Source organism: Prionailurus viverrinus, chromosome C1 (assembly GCF_022837055.1).
Source record: "Prionailurus viverrinus isolate Anna chromosome C1, UM_Priviv_1.0, whole genome shotgun sequence".
Taxonomy (NCBI): domain Eukaryota; kingdom Metazoa; phylum Chordata; class Mammalia; order Carnivora; family Felidae; genus Prionailurus; species Prionailurus viverrinus.
This window is the reverse complement of record NC_062568.1, coordinates 24,677,834-24,693,995: the sequence shown is the minus strand read 5'-3', so window position 1 is coordinate 24,693,995 and position 16,162 is coordinate 24,677,834. Positions and strand designations below refer to the sequence as shown.

Here is a 16,162-nt window from a genome sequence, read left to right as displayed (position 1 = left end):
TTGAAAAATATTTAATAAAGGTGCCTTTTAGGTGTTAATGTATTTTTAAAAACTTATTTTTAATAGACTACATTTTAGGACAGTTTTAGATCAACAGAACACTTGAGAAGGTACTACACAGAGTTCCTGTATACCCTCCCCATCTAGTTTCCATGTTACTAACAACTGACACTGGTATGGTACACTTGTTACAATTAACGGACTGGTATTAATACATTAAGTTCTGTAGTTTATTCAGTATTCTTAGTTTTTACCTAATGTCTTTTCCTGTTTCAAGATCCCACCTAGGATAACCATGTTCCATCATGTTGTCATGTCTCCTTAGACTCCTCTTGGCATTTTTAATTTTAATAGACATTGCCAGATTGTTGTTCATAGAGATTAAACTAACCTATACCTCTACTAACAATGTATTAAAGTGCCCCCGTCATGACACCCTTGCCAAAACAATGTGTTGCTATAAACACTGGGGTGCTTGTAGCCCTTTGAATTAGTACTTTTGTATTCTTTGGGTAAGTACCTAGTAGTGCAGTTGCTGGATCCTAGGGTAGTTCTGTTTTTAACTTTCTCCATACTGTTTTCCCAGAGTGGCTGCACCAGTTTGCATTCCCACCAACGGTGCAAGAGAGTTCCCCTTTCTCTGCATCCTCGCCAACACATTTTATTTCTTGTGTTGTTGATTTTAAGCCACTCTGACAGGTGTGAGGTGATATCTCATTGTAGGTTTTTGATTTGTATTTCCCCGATAATAAGTATCTTTTTGTGTGTCTGTTCACCATCTGTAATGTCTTTGGAAAAATGTCTGTTCCTGTCTTCTGTCCTTTTTTTTTTTTTTTTCAATTGGATTGTTTGTTTTTGGTGTGTTGAGTTGTAGAAGTTCTTTATATATTTTGGATACTAACCCTTTATCAGATATGTCATTTCCAAGTATCTTCTCCCATTTGGTAGGTTGCCTTTTTTTTTCTCTAACGTTTGGTTATTTTTGAGAAAGAGCGCGCATGCACCCCCATGAGTGGGGAGGGGCAGAGGGAGAGAGGGAGACACAGAATCCGAAGCAGGCTCCGGGCTCTGAGCTGTCAGTACTGAGCTCACAAACCTCGAACTCACACACCTTGAGATCATGACCTGAGCTGAAGTCAGACACATAACTGACTGAGCCATTGAGGCACCCTGAGTGGTAGGTTGCCTTTTGGTTTTGTTGATTGTTTCCTTCACTGTGTAGGAGCTTTTCTTGGATGAAGTCCCAATAGTTTATTTTTCCGGAAACATACCTAGGAAGAAGTTGCTCTTACTGATGTCAGAGACGTTGTTACTGTCTGTTTTCTCCTTTAGGATTTTAATGGTTTCATATCTTACATTTAGGTCTTTAATCCATTTTGAATTTATTTTTGTGTTTGGAGCATTATCTCCAATAGCCAAGTTACGGAAATAGCCCAAATGTCCATTGACTGATAAATTGGTAAAGAAGATGTGGTATATATATACAACGGAATACTGCTCAGCCACGAAACAGAACAGAATCTTGCCATTTGTAACCATGTGGATAGAGCTAGAGAGTATTATGCTAAGTGAAATAATTCAGTCAGCGAAAGACAGATACTGCATGATTTTACCATATGTGGAATTTAAGAGACAAAACAAACGAGCATAGGGGACAAAAGAGAGGAGAGACACACCAAGAAACAGACTCTTAACTATAGAGAACGGATGGTTACCAGAGGGGAGGTGAGTGGGAGGATGAGTGAAATAGGTGATGGGGATTAAGGAGGGCACTTGTGATGAGCACTGGGTGATGTATGAAAATTCTTGAATCATTATATGGTACACCTGAAACTAATATATGACACTCTATGTTACCTAACTGGAATTTAAATAAACACTTCAAAAGAAACGACAATGTGTTAAGATTTGTGAATTCACAAACTAACATTTGTGAATGATTACTATTTTCCGGGTCTTTTAAAAAATGCTCTTTACGTAGCAAAACTAGTGTACGCCTCAAAACAATTTCTTGGGGGAAAATAATACTGTATTCTTTCTCTAGGAGAAAACCAGAGCCTGGAAGGTGAAGTGACTGATGTTAAACTTTTTACTGTTTACCACTCTGATATATGGCTTTTTTTTTAAGAACAGTTTTTCATGTTTAGGAGCCATCTGTGTTGCTTTTATTCTTTTTTAATTAAAAAAAAGTTTTTTTTTAAGTTTATTTTGAGAGAGAGATTGCGGGCGGGGAAGGGGAAGAGAGAGAGGGAAAGAGAGTCCTGAGCAGGCTCTGTGCTGTTAGTGCAGAACCTGACTTGGGGCTCGAACTCAAGAACTGTGAGATCATGACCTGAGCTGAAACCAGGAGTTGAACACTCAACCAACTGAGCCACCCAGGTGCCCTGCCATTTGTGTTTATTAAGTAGCAATTGGTGGGGCTCTTTCCATCTCCTGCACTGATTTACCTACTGAAAACACACATAGTGTACAGCCTCATGGGATTGCCTTGATTCTTTGTCCCCTTAACAACTGGGCCCAGGACGCAAAGAAAATAACCTTTATTATGCCTTTACCTTAACATTCTATTAGAATATATTTATGGATTTTTCTCCTTGCTTTCTAGATCAATGCAAAATGAGAGACTTCTTACGAATACTGCGTCACCTACCGTGTCACCTACTGCGTCACCCTCTGAAGTGGTTCCTGTTGATGATTGTATTTCTGAAGAAATGACTGATGATGCTGCTGGTGTCAAAGGAGAGAGCTCCCCCAAGGGTTTTGAACCTAGTAAAGAGTTACATTCTAGACCTAGTAAATCTCAGGAATATATCCAGGGGGTTTCAGTTAGACCATCAGTTATCCAAAAACTGGAGAAGGGACAGCAGCAGCCCTTGGAGTTTGTTCATAAAATTGGGAGTGGTGTGAAAGAATTTAATCCAGTTGGTATTGGTCAAGCTACAAATAATAGACAGAGCTTAATATGTCCCTCGGTGATTTCTAGTGCTCCTGCTAGTTGTTTACCTGGAAGTTCCTATGACAGACCGGTTACAACTAAAACGACTAGGTCACCAGCAGCAGCCAGTTTGGGTCCAGTCAGAAAATGTGACCCAAACAAAGTTGACAGATACCTTGAACAGCCAGACAGGGGCTCTAGAAATTCTGTGCTATCGTCCAATCTAGAAACTTTTTCAGTTTCATATCAGAAACCTAAAGAATCAGACAGAAAATCTTTATGTACAAATTCAGATAAATTGATTATACGGGAAGATGTAAAGTCTCAGTGTAAAACTTTGTCAACTGGCGCTAAAGTCCGTGAATTTATGGGTACTGAAGGCTCTTTAAAATCTGAATCTCTTTCCAAATTGGCTGTAAACCAAACAATCAATGTGAATAAAACTGGTATGCCTTCTAATAAAGGACTCTTTGAAGATGCTGCTGCAAAGCACCGTGAGAAATTCTTTTCGGGTATGGATCAGACCCAAGAGGAAAAGCATTTGGTTTTTAATAAGTCAGCCTTTTTGGAACAGAAGAGCTCAGTGATTTCTGAAACAAAGTTTGCTCGTGGCTGTCTTCAGTCAGCGTGTAATCAACCCGAAGAGGCTGCACAAGACCTTTGGAAGGAAGAGCAAGTTGACCAAGAAGATAAAAACTATGAATCGAGAGCTTCTGAAATGAGTTTTGACTGCAGTTCTTTTCATTCACTGACTGACCAGTCTAAAGTGACGGCCACAGAAGTAAATGTTTCAGAGGAAGTATATGCTGATCTGCAGTGTAAGAATGATAAATCTTATGTTTCTGAAGTAAGTTCTGATGGTGCTGGCTCTCTTCAGTTGGCTACCAACCGGACTCAAGTAATTGTTAAAGGTGTAAGTGCTCAGAAGGCAAAGCCTATTAGCCTGGTTGATGAAAGCTATGAATCTAGTGATTCTGAGATTAATTTTGATTGTGATGCCTTACTTCAATCAGCTGATGACTACCCCCGACAGCCTGCAAAAGAAGGAAACCTTTCTAAGGAGGAACACCTTGACTTGGTTGATAAGAACTATGGATCTAGTAGTTCCGAAATAAGTACTGATTCTGCTTTGCCTCTTCAGTCGCTGGGTGACCAACTCCCAGTGGCTGTCACAGAAGCAAAACTTCAGAAGGTTCACATTGGCTTGGTTGATAAGAACTATGGATCTAGTTGTTCTGAAACAAGTACTGATAATGATGTTTCTCTTCAGTCAGTAGTTGACCATCCCCAACTGGTTGTCAAAGAAAGAAACCTAAAGGATAGGCATGTCTATCTGAAAGATAAGAGCCATACATCCAGTAGTGCTAAAGAACATCTTGATTATGTGGTCTCTCTTGACACAGTGACGGATGAATCTCAGAGGGCTGTTGAAGAAATAAGTCTTCTGGAAGAGAAGAATGAACCTGTGGATATGAACTATGATTCTCATGGTTCTGAAATGAGTTTCCACACAGATGTTCGATTAATGGCTGGCCAATCAGGAGTAATAGTTAAAAAAGTAAACCTTCGAGAAGTACCTGTTGACCTGGAGGATAAGAGTGTTAAGTCTAGCAATTCTGATCAGAGTTTTGATTCTAATGCTTCTCTTTATCAGTCGGTTAGTGATCAGCGTCAAGGGGCTCTGGGTGAAATAAGCCTGAAAGAGTTAAATTTTGATATGGAAGTTAAGAGCTATGGATGCTCCAGTTCTGAGCTGACTTTTGAATCTGATCCCCCTGCTAGGTCAGGTACTGAGCAGTCTGAGATGGACATTGAAGAAATAAGAAAAAGGCACATTAATTTGGAAGATCACTGTGGTTCAAATAGTTCTGGAATAACTTTTGATTCTGATACTGCTTCCCGCTCAGGAGGTGACCAGTCTCAAGTAGCTATTTATGTGGAGGAACCTAGTCCTCTGGAAAATAAGACTCCTAAGTCTTGTGTTGCTGAAGTAACTTTTGACTCTGGCATACCCGTTCAGTCAGGAATGAATCAACCTGGGCTAGCTGTTAAAGAAGTAATCGTTCAGAAAGAAGACTATATCCACTTGGGAAGGAAGAATGTGGAACCCAGTGGTTCTGAAATAAGTCTGGATTTTTATGTCCCTCCTCATTCAGTGATTAACTCTCCTGAAATAGCTTTGGAAAAGCTAAATCTTCAAAAAGAAGAGCAGATCTACCTGGAAAGTAAGGTAAATGAACCTAGTGTTTCTGAATTAAGCTTGGATTATATTTTTCATTCAATTACTGGACATTCTAAAGATCCCCTTCAAGAAGTCAACCTTCAGAAAGAAGAGCACATACACTTAGAAAATAAAGGTAACGGACCTGGTATTTCTGAAATCAGTTTGAAACCTGACATGTCTTTTCATTTAGTGACTGATCATCCTAACATAGCTGAACCTGACATGTCTTTTCATTTAGTGACTGATCATCCTAACATAGCTGTGAAAGAAACAAGCCATCAGAAAGAACACATAAACTTACAAGATAAGGAAAGTGAATTAAGTGTTTATGAAACAGGTTTGGATTCTGGTGTCCACCTTCATCAGTCAGTGACTCAGAAGCCTGAAATAGCTGTTAAAGAAATATGGCTTCAAAAAGAAAAGCTTGTTAAATTCAAAAGTCAAAGTGCTAAATTTAGTGGTTCTGAAACAGGTTCTGATGTACCTCATTATTTAGTGCCTGAACCTCAGATAGCTGTCGAAGAAATCAGTGTTCAGAAAGAAGAACATGTTCTAGAAAAGCGTGACAAATACAGTAGCTCTGGAATAATGTTTGATGCTGATGTCCCTCCTCAGTCAATGACTGAAACACCTCACATCGCTGTTTTGAAGGAGGACCGTGTTGACCCGGAAGGTGAAAGTACTGGATCGAGAGGTTTTGCAATAAATTTGGATATCGGTGCCCCTCTTCATTCAGTCATTGGTCAACCTCAGCCAACCCTCTTGAAGGAAAGAAACGTTCTTCTGGAAGATAAAAACAGTGAATCTAGTCATTGTAAGGTAAGGTTTGATTATGGTGACCCTCTTCGGCCATTGACTGGGCAATTTCAGGAAGTGGTTAGGAGAACAACCCTGTGGAAGGAAGAGGATATTGGACTGCAAAATAAAGTGTTTGAAACTAGTGGTTCTAAATTAATCCATGGTTCTGGTGTTTCTCTTCAGCCCGTGGCTGATCAGCCTGAAGTGGCTGTTAAACGAGTAAACCTTGAGAATGAAGGTCATGTGAATGTGGAAGATAAGCACAGCCAATGTAGTGGTTCTGAAATGAGTTTGGATTCTGATTTCTTGGTTCAGTCCATAGTTGATCAACCTCAAATAACTATTTTGGATCAGGACCATATTGAGCTAGAAGAGAAGCACAGTCGGTCTGGTGGTTCTGAAATAAGTTTTGATTCTGAGGATCCTCTTCAGTCAGTGGCTGACCAGGTTAGAAAAACCGTTAAAGAAATAAGCCTTTGGAAGGATGAAGTTGATGTGGAAGATAAGAGGGATGAAGGTGATGTGGAAGATAAGAGGGATGAATCCAAGGGTTTTGAAATTGTGTATGATTCTGATATCCTTTTTCAGTCAGTGGCTGGCCAAACTGAAGAAGTCGTTAAGGAGATCAACCTTTGGAAGGAGCACGTTGACTTGCAAGGGAAGATTGTGGAACCTATTGGTTCTAAAATAAATTTTGATGCTAATGAACCTCTCCAGTCTGTGGCCAATGAAATTCAAGAGGCTATTACAGCAGAAATAAATCTTCTGAGGGAAGGGCATGTCTGTCTGGATGATAAGGGCTATGAACCCAACGATTCTGAAATAATTTATGTTTCAGATATCCCTCTTCAGTCAGTAGTTGAGCAGCCACACATTTTGGAAGGGGAACATGTCAACTTGGAAGATAAGAGCAATGTTTCTTGTCCCGAAATAACTTTTATTTCCGATGATCATCTGCAGTCAGTGGCTGACCAGCTTCAAAAATCTGTTAAAGAAGTAAGTCTTTGGAAGGAAGACCGTATTTACCTGGAAGATAAGAGCTATAAACTTGGTGACTTCGAAGTAAGTTACGATTCTGATGTTCCTGTTCACTTTGTGGCTGATCAGTCTCCTTTGACTGTCAAAGAAATAAACTCGCAAAAGAGGGGTCATACTGACCTAGAAAGTAAGAGCTGTGGACCTAGTGTTTCTGAAATAAAATGTGATTCTGGTGTTCATTTTCAGTTAGAAGTTGACCAGTCTCAAGTGGTGTGCAAAGAAATAGATCTTCCAAAGGAACGGCATCTTGGCATGGAAGTAAAGAGCAGTGAACCTAGTGATTCTGAAATGATGTGTGATTCTGATGTTCCTCTTGAAATAGTGGTTAACGAACTTCAGGTGTCAGTTAAAGAAGCAAATCTTCGGAAGATGCTCTTTGTGGACCTGGTGACCAGTGATAGTGATTGTGAAGTGATTGCTGAGTCTGATATCCCTTTTCAGCCAGTGATTGACTCCCCTCACATGACTGTCAAAGAAATCGATTGTATAAATACGGAAGATTTTGATCTAGGTGAGTGCTGTGACTCTTGTGATTCCGAAGTAGGATATGTTTGTGAAGCGTCTCCTCCATCAATGACAAATGAACCCAAAGAGACTTTCAAAGTAGTAAACCAGAAGAAAGACTATATTATTCTCCAAGAGTCCAGCTGTGAGTCTTACGGTTCTGAAATAAAATTTCAAATCGATCCCCCAGATAGGTCTGTGACTTACCCATTGCAAGGCTCTGATAAAGAAATGGTGACATTTGTTGACTCAGAAGCTAAGAGTTGTAGACCTCATAGTCCTAAGACACACTTTAAATGGGAAGACAATCCTGAGCCTGTGACTAGCAAACTTCAGAAAGCTGATAAAGGAAGCAACTTTTGTCACAGGAAAGACGAAAATACTGGCCGAAAAGATAAGCACTGTGAATCGAGGGGGTCTGCGGCGACTCGCAAAGCCTCTCCTGGGTCAGCAGGCCGTCAAAGGGCTGGTAAAGGAAACCCGAAGTTAAAACATGCAGATCGAGAAAGTAGGAGCTGTGAACCATGCGGTTCTGGGATGAGTTTTCAGTGTGATCGCTCTCTTCAGTCTGATAGTGGCCAGCCTCAACAAGCTGTTAGTAAAAAGGAAGGATGTAAGAAGAGGTCTGTGGACCTAAAAGGAAAAAAAGGCGATTCCCGTTCAGGCCCTGTTCTCAGGGTTCCTTCTGTAAGGAACCGGGAAAAAGCAAAGGAGGTCATAGAAGACAATCCCGATGAACCAGTTCTCGAAGCCTTGCCTCATGTCCCTCCTTCATTTGTAGGCAAGACATGGTCTCAGATAATGAGAGAAGATGACATGAAAATTAACGCTCTGGTGAAGGAATTCAAGGAAGGTCGTTTCCACTGCTACTTTGATGACGACTGTGAGACCAGGAAAGTAAAAAAAAAAAATTTGAATAAAGGAAAAAAGATTACCTGGGCTGACGTTAGTCAGGACACTGCAGCAATTCAAGTTTTTTCAGATGGTGATGATAATGCAGGTGGCATTTCAGATACTGATGACTTTTCAGTGGCCTTAGATAAACCTAGCCATCATCCTACAGCAAAGAGGCCTTATGAACAATCCTGGCGAGTGGCTTCTCGATGCCAGGCTGTTAAAGTCAGCCATGGAACTCAAACCAATCTCATAAAAGAGTCAGCGACGAAAGCAAGTGGACCAGAGGAAGACTCGCCAACAAGGAAGCGTTTACTTTTACAGAAAGACAGAAAAATGAGAAACAGAGTGCAAATTGGAACACTTGAATTTCCTGAAACATGTACTAAAGTTTTGAAGCCTTTGCAACCCAATGCCTTAGTCTATGTTATTTCTTCAAATATGAAGTTTCAGAATGGTGAATCCTTCAACTTTGCTAAAAAGTACCTTGGTGGCAGAAGTAGTCGAGATGTTAGCATACAGTACAAATATAAGCGGAGGTCCTTTGATTACTATGACCCATTGAATAAGAAAATTGTAACGAATCCTCCAGAATCTGACAGAAATAACTGGCTTCAAATTCACTTGAGCGACCTAAGCTCCAGTTCAGATGAAGATGGTCCTGCAGAAGGCTTTGATCCAACAGGCATTTTGACGCTAAGAGATGAGCTAATGGCCTATCCGGGGGCGCGTATTTCTCCCGAACGTGTGCCAAGACCAGGGACTTCGAGTGCTAGTCAAGTTCCATCGGGAAGTAATTTCCAGTCAACTCCTGTAGGCGGCGATGCTGCCAGAACCTCCCCCAAATCAGCCACACGGAAGATACTGGAAGGTAAAAAGAAGATTCAGAGAAGGAAGATGAAAACTAGCAAGCCAGGTTTCCCCCAGAAGGTTTATAAACCAATTATTCTCCACCAAAAACCGAGAATCGCTTCCGAAAAACCGTCCATTTGGATTCGGACCAAACTAAGTGATATAATTAGGAAGTATATTTCAAAATACTCTGCTTTTTTGCGTCGCAAATATCAGTCCAGGAGCGCCTTTATTCGACTGCATCTTAAGAAAAAATGCGACGTCACTAAGTCAAAGAAGGCGAAGAAACCAGCGAAAATGCCTTTGGGCTCACCGGCTCCCTCGGGGCCGCCGGGGCCACCGGTTCCCTCGGGGCCACCGGGGCCGTCGGTTCCCCCGGTTCCCTCGGGGCCGCCGGTTCCCTCGGTTCCTTCGGGGCCGCCGGTTCCGTCCGTGGCGGCTGCTGAGGGGCAGTTGGGAGCAGTCCCTAGCTGTTCTCCCAAGCCACCTGTGCAGAACTCTTGGCCCGCTGCAGGAAGAAAGCGGAATGGTACTAAAAAACGCCCTAGGAAGAGAAGAAGAAAGCCTTTTAGACCTGTTAAAATATATGCTTTGAGAAGCTTATATTCTCAGGTACCGTACTCTGATAGGATGAGGACTCGGCTGTCAGACAAATCGCCAGCTAATGAGGCCACCTAGAAGCGTTTCCGTTCAGGCTAGCTGAGGATTCGGTACTTCACTTGAAATACATTTTGTGCACATAGCTTTCCCAGCTTTGGTGGAAAAATTAACCTTCAACTATTTTGCTACAGACATTATTTTTCAGAACTTTTGTAATTCATTTAAAATTCGTGTTTAAGGTCCTTTTTTTTTTTAAAAAAAAGATTCAGACACATCCTTTGTCCATTTGCTGTAGAAGAGCTTCATTTTAATTTATATCCATAATTTAGCAGAGGATACATTTTTTCTCCCTCAAATCCTGTCCCTCTTATTTATTTTTTATGGTTGTATCTCATGTCAGCAGGTTATCATATTGCAAAAATGAATGTGGCAAACATTAATTGCTATCTTATTTTTACTTTTTAAAAATTGGAACAAATGAACATGTACTTACATTCTGTGTGTTTCAGAGTGGCATTGTCAATACCGTATTCTAACTGGATAATTAAGGAGAAACTATAATTATCTCAACTTTTGAATGAAGCTGATTTAAATAATCAGAAACAAAATATAATTTATCTTTTAAAGCATTCAAGAAAATGAGATTCCATGATCTTTAATCGAGTTTTTAAAAACTGCCTAGTGATTTTATATACATAAACAGAAACTCCTCCTGCTTCATTTAAATTGGATCTGCAAGTCTCTAACTTTCCTTATTTGGACACACGCACATATACAATGTCTGTAGGCTTTTCTTTAGCATTATTAGATCTTAATGGGAAAATGATCTTGCCAGTGTAATCAATGGTTTCTACCACCTTTATTCCCCTCCACCTCAAGTGTTGGTGGTTTATTATGAAAATCTGGGTTATCTTATGGCCTTACCTCTTCAAAATATTTCAGCCACTACCATATCTTTTTTTGTAACAGCTTGAACTGAAATTATTGGTTTGGTAATTTGGGCAGACCATTAATTGTCATTAACAAACTATTTGTAATCTTACTATTTCAAAAGATCTAGTGAAACTGATGACCTACACGGAGGCCAATTTTTCAAGGGAAAAACTACATATTTGTACATTAGTTTGACTTTCCTTAAACTTGCTATCTGATTTTAATAGTTCAAACAAAAGATGTTAAGCAGTTTGGGTCTGAGATACTCAGAATATGTTTTGATCCTTTATTCAGAGACACTGGTCCAGTTGGTACAGATGCATCCAATTATCCTATTAAGACAAGGATCCTGGATCCTATTCTATCATTAATGTTAAAGGAAACACGAATTTCAACTATATTGTACAAACCATATTTAATTGAAACTAGATCAGTGTACCATGATTTCAGAGATAAAAATGTGTTACTTTAGAATTAATGAAATATAGTGTAACAGTTGGTGTCTAAATGTAGTTTTATTTCAGGGGCCATTTTTAACCTGTGGGTATGTTATGATGGTGTTCTGTTGTAATTTCTTTACTTCTAAATTTAAAACAGTTATTCTGTTGAAAAAAAAATGGACAAATGTTTATATTTTTAGTTGCAAAGCAACTTCAACCCTGCTTCCTATACAAACCTATTTTAATTCCCTTTCTTAAGACAACATTATGGGCCACTAGTTTAAAACAATCTTCCAGTTTTCGTTTGGAAAGCAAACTGTCCTACTGATTAGGAAGTAAACAAGCAGCTAATACGTAAAAATATTCTATTTGTGGGTATTGGTGTCTTTTTTTCCTATAGCTTAGACGCGGTAATTTCCTTAAGTACTGCTAGTAGGCATTCTGGATGCTTTTTTGCTTAAGTTAAAAAGCAAGAGATCACATGGAAATGATGTACTCCATAACTGTGATGTGTCATATCTATTGTGATTACATCATGCAGAGCGGACAGTTCTCACAATTCAAACGATCAAAAGCAGTTAAAAAATTTTACTACTTTTTTCACATTGGAAACTCTTCTAAATACCGTTTTTTTGAGAGAAAAAAGATTTATATTTAAAATTTATACTACTAAAAATATCAAAGTATAATACAGTCCTAATTATTTTTTTTAACATTTTGGAAATATTTATAAGTTCCTGTAATCATTATTTTAGACAAGTTTGAAAACTTGAAACTGTAAAAATTATAATTTAAATTAAATTAGAAATGAATTACTTTCAGAATTTGGTAGGATGTAAGATGTGCCCCTTTGTCAAAATATTTTTGCTTAATTTGCAGATTAGATGAAACAGTTGGATGTTTTTTGTGTATTCAAGAATGCATTAAATTCTTTTAATAGTAAAAAATTAAATTATAACCACAGTGAATATTTTATTATTCTTGTCCTTGTTCAGTATCTTGCATAGATTTTTATTACAATTGTCCCAAGTTATACAGTATGTGGACAATATTGTGTGAAGTGTGTTTTGCATTTGTGCATTTAAATTATTTGTGTAATTAGGGCTCTGAGTGACACTTTTTGGTAAAGAGAAACTATATTTAAATATTCAAGCAAGTATATATTTCCATGTAAAGCTAATGTGAAGACTAATGTATTTTTTATAATGCAGTTTAAAGAGTAAATTTGTTTTCAAAGTTATCAAGATAAAATTTATCAAATATTGAAATTTGTCTCTACTTTCTCCTCATGTTAGGAAGTTTTTCTGGGAACACTTAAGGAATCAGAGAATAACGAAAACAAGTTCATTTTATAAATGGTCTTAGAGATAATAAATAAGAGAATATAAATGTTGATGCTGGTGAGGAAATAGTTTAACCAAAGATATACAGGTATGTTCATGGAGTAGTTATTTCAAAGGATTAAAATGAAACAACTATTTATTTGACTGGTGGCGTAGTGGGTTAGCAACTGTTCACTTTGTATACCTGTATTGAAAGAGTCAATGAACAGGATTGAGTTCAGGAGGCAGTATCTACATCATTATCTGACACCTACTGGGAAGAGAGAACCGTAGCGCCTCCAGTATCACAGCGTATATTATAAAGGACAAGAAAAACATGGAAAAGCGTACGTATGTCACTGAGGTGGGGGCCTTTGGCCTCAATAGTATTGACTGCTGGGTTTTTTGGTCCCAGATTATATTGTTAAGATACAACAACAGCCTACTTTTTGTGATAAAAAATTACTAAAGTAAAAATATGTGATGGATGTCCATATTCAATGAAGGACTTTTATATGGAGAAATAAAATGTGGAACATACTGAAAAATCACGCAATTAGGGGATTAACACATCAAAATGTCAACTTGAGAAAATGAGTGGCTGAGGAAGAGTCTCAACATTTTCTGAAACTTTATTTAGACCCCAAATGTTAGGGAAATAATATAGTAAGTTTCCTTTGTTCTTAGACTTTATATGTATATTTAAAAAGTTTCCCCCAAATATTTTGAACCATTTACTTTGATTAAGAAATAGGTCTAGGGTGAACTATAATTTGTTGCTGAATCTTTAAAGTATGAACTTCTACTTTATTTACGTTTATAATTTATTATGTGCATGTTGTTTTTCTTTACATGCATTTTATTTTCTAAGTTTTTAAGCTGGACGTGTGTGTGTGCGCGTGTACATCTTGAGCCCTTACAAGTGCCGGGCACTGTTCTAAGCTTTTAAACTGTATTATCTCATTTGATCTTCAAAGAGCCCTTATGAGTTAGGTACTGTGATTGTCACTAAATAGCTCTATGCCTCAATTTTGGGATTACAAATGAGTTGTTATTTAATGTAATCAAATGGGGATTACAGTCAATCCCCAGTGCCAGGACACCACTAATCTACTGTCTGTATAGTTTAGCCTTTTCTGGACATTTCATATAAATGGCATCATACAATATGTGGTCTTTGTATCTGGCTTCTTTCATTTACTATAGTGTGTTTGAGGGTCATTCATGTTGTAGCATGTATCAGTATTTTGTTCTTTTTTATTGCTGAGTAGTATTTATAATTAGTTTTTAATGAAGCTGGTAACAGAATGCTGGTCTCCTGATAAATATGATAAAAGCTGTTAGGCTTGAGGCTAGCTGTTCCTTTATAACTCTCATACCTGTTACCCTCGATTACCACCCCAATTCCAAGACCAACTGGATATCTGCCTTTTTAAGTGCCCTTATCCCATACTTGAATGCTTTATACTTCCTCTGTCTTTGACTCTAATTCCCTTCACTGCCTATCTTTGCATTCTTCCCACTGTGCTTTGTGACTTCTCACTTTCAGTGTCAACACATTATCCTGTGTTCTCAGTCTTTTCGCAGTGGATTGCTTGAATGTAACCGAACTGAGAATCACATCCAAGGTGCCCGTTATCCTACACGTGCTGTAGAGCCAGGAAATGTTGGTGATGGTACTGGTCATTCTTCTTTAAAATTCCTCTCCTATGTGATCCAGTACATACCATCGAAATCAACATTGGTATACCCCTCTTCTTCATAGACCTCACTTGGAATTTCCCGATTGTTCCAAAATGTCCTCTAGAGGTCCAGGATTTGATCCAGGATCACAGACTGTCATGACTGTTGAGTTTCCTTCTGTATGGAGCAGTTCCTCAGCCTTTCTTTGTATTTAATAACTTGACATTTTGAAGTGTGCAAACCAGTTTCTTTGTGGAATGTCCCTCGGTTTGAGTTTGTCTGGTGTTTCTTTATAGTTAATGCTTTTGTGGGGGGGGTGGGCAGAAATTCTGTGGACTTCTCAATGTATCATAACCGCAGCCATGTGATGTCAGTTTGAATAAAAGTGGTGATTGAAAATATCCAGTCTTTGTCTTTATCTTAGAGGAGTAACTTTTTAATAATCTGAAACGGGGGCACTCATAGTGGGTAGGTTGAGTTATTAACATATAGTTACACAGTTTTTCACAACTGAACTTTGAAGCAGTTGTGACAAAATTTTTTTGTTGTATTTATCATCTAACTCATCATAGGTTAAGATAGTAGCTTATGTGTACACTTAAATGTTACTTAAACCCCTATTATGTGCTCGGTCCTCTCTATTGGGTGCCAAGGATCTAAGCATCAACTACGCAAGCCTCTACTTGTTCACGTTCATTAGCTGATACGAGTGAAAGAATTTCAGTAGTGGTAAGTTAGTGAACCTGCGACATAATCCTTAAACTTTCAAAAGATTGCTAAACCTGTATAGATAACACAGGACATTGCTATTTGGCATGGAAAACTTCCTCAACTTTCTGCACAGAGACCATTTGCAAAGCGTTTCTCATCGTTCTCTGGAAGGATTGCTTTCCTGTGTTTGCATTATTACGAATAGTCTCTCCTGTGTTGGTTTGATCCATCAAGATGAATTGTTTCTATATAGACTCTCTTAGATAGTTGTCTTATCAGGGCACAGAAAAGACTTCTAAAGGATGAGTATACGTATATACATTAGATACTTGAGTTATCATCAGCTCTTTTGAACTGGATAAATAGAGGGTTTATTAATTTTTTTGGAGAGTTGTAATTAGGGTCACAGGTAATAAATGATATTATGTTGTCCATTGAGCTGAAACTATTTCACTAGGTGAATGCCCACTTGAAAATATGCTTATTGTCTACCATGATTATTTCACTGTACCAAATGGTGGTCGCCTAGTAACTAGTTCTTACTACAGTCTGACACAGTGACCTTCTTACCTCTAGGATATGTTTAGGTGAGTATTTGAAGTAGCACTGATGGCTCTATAGAGTCAGAGAAACCTCTTGACCCTTAGAAGTGATCATCTTCGCGTTTTCATACTGGGTGTACTACCTGACATGTATAACCCAGCACAGCTACAAGGTTCTTTTTCTTCCTACAGAGAAAGCATCTCAAGCGGAATATAAAAAGTTGCATGACAAAGCGTGACAATCTTTTGAGAACAAATAGTAACCCCATATTGCCCAGCATAATCAGTGGCAATGGCCAGGTAGCATTTGGAGCTAGGACATTTCTTCTCCTGTGCTGGATGATCATGTGAAGAGGCAGAAGGTGAGGCAGAATAAAAGTGGCAGAATGAAAACAAAGCTAAATTTTAGTATTCCCCATAATGGGGTGGCCCCTTTATTTTTATTTTTTTCTTCAATATTGGTAATTTATTTTTTTATTGTTTTTTAAATATATGAAATTTATTGTCAAATTGGTTTCCATACAACACCCAGTGCTCATCCCAACAGGTGTGGGGGGTGTACCCTTTAAAAGTTGATGACAGCTGGGCTAGTTAAAAAAATTTTTTTAACGTTTATTCATTTTTGAGACACAGAGATGAGCTTGAGTGGGGGAGGGGCAGAGAGAGAGAAGGAGACATAGAATCCG

At 38.5% G+C, this 16,162-nt stretch overlaps 1 protein-coding gene across 7 annotated transcripts in view; it reads left to right on the top strand.

The window, feature by feature from the left end:
- The window catches only part of ZDBF2 (zinc finger DBF-type containing 2), a 56,009-nt gene extending 41,385 nt beyond the window's left edge, over window positions 1–14,624 (top strand). For 6 of the 7 annotated variants that reach the window (XM_047871699.1, XM_047871698.1, XM_047871696.1 and 3 more), the window contains one exon: window positions 2,606–14,624. In XM_047871699.1, coding sequence (XP_047727655.1) covers window positions 2,606–9,923 — 7,318 coding nt within the window. In that variant the 3' untranslated portion in view covers window positions 9,924–14,624. The remainder of the gene's footprint in view (window positions 1–2,605) is intronic. The other variant, XM_047871702.1, reaches the window with a different exon arrangement.
- The last annotated feature ends 1,538 nt before the right edge of the window (window positions 14,625–16,162 follow it).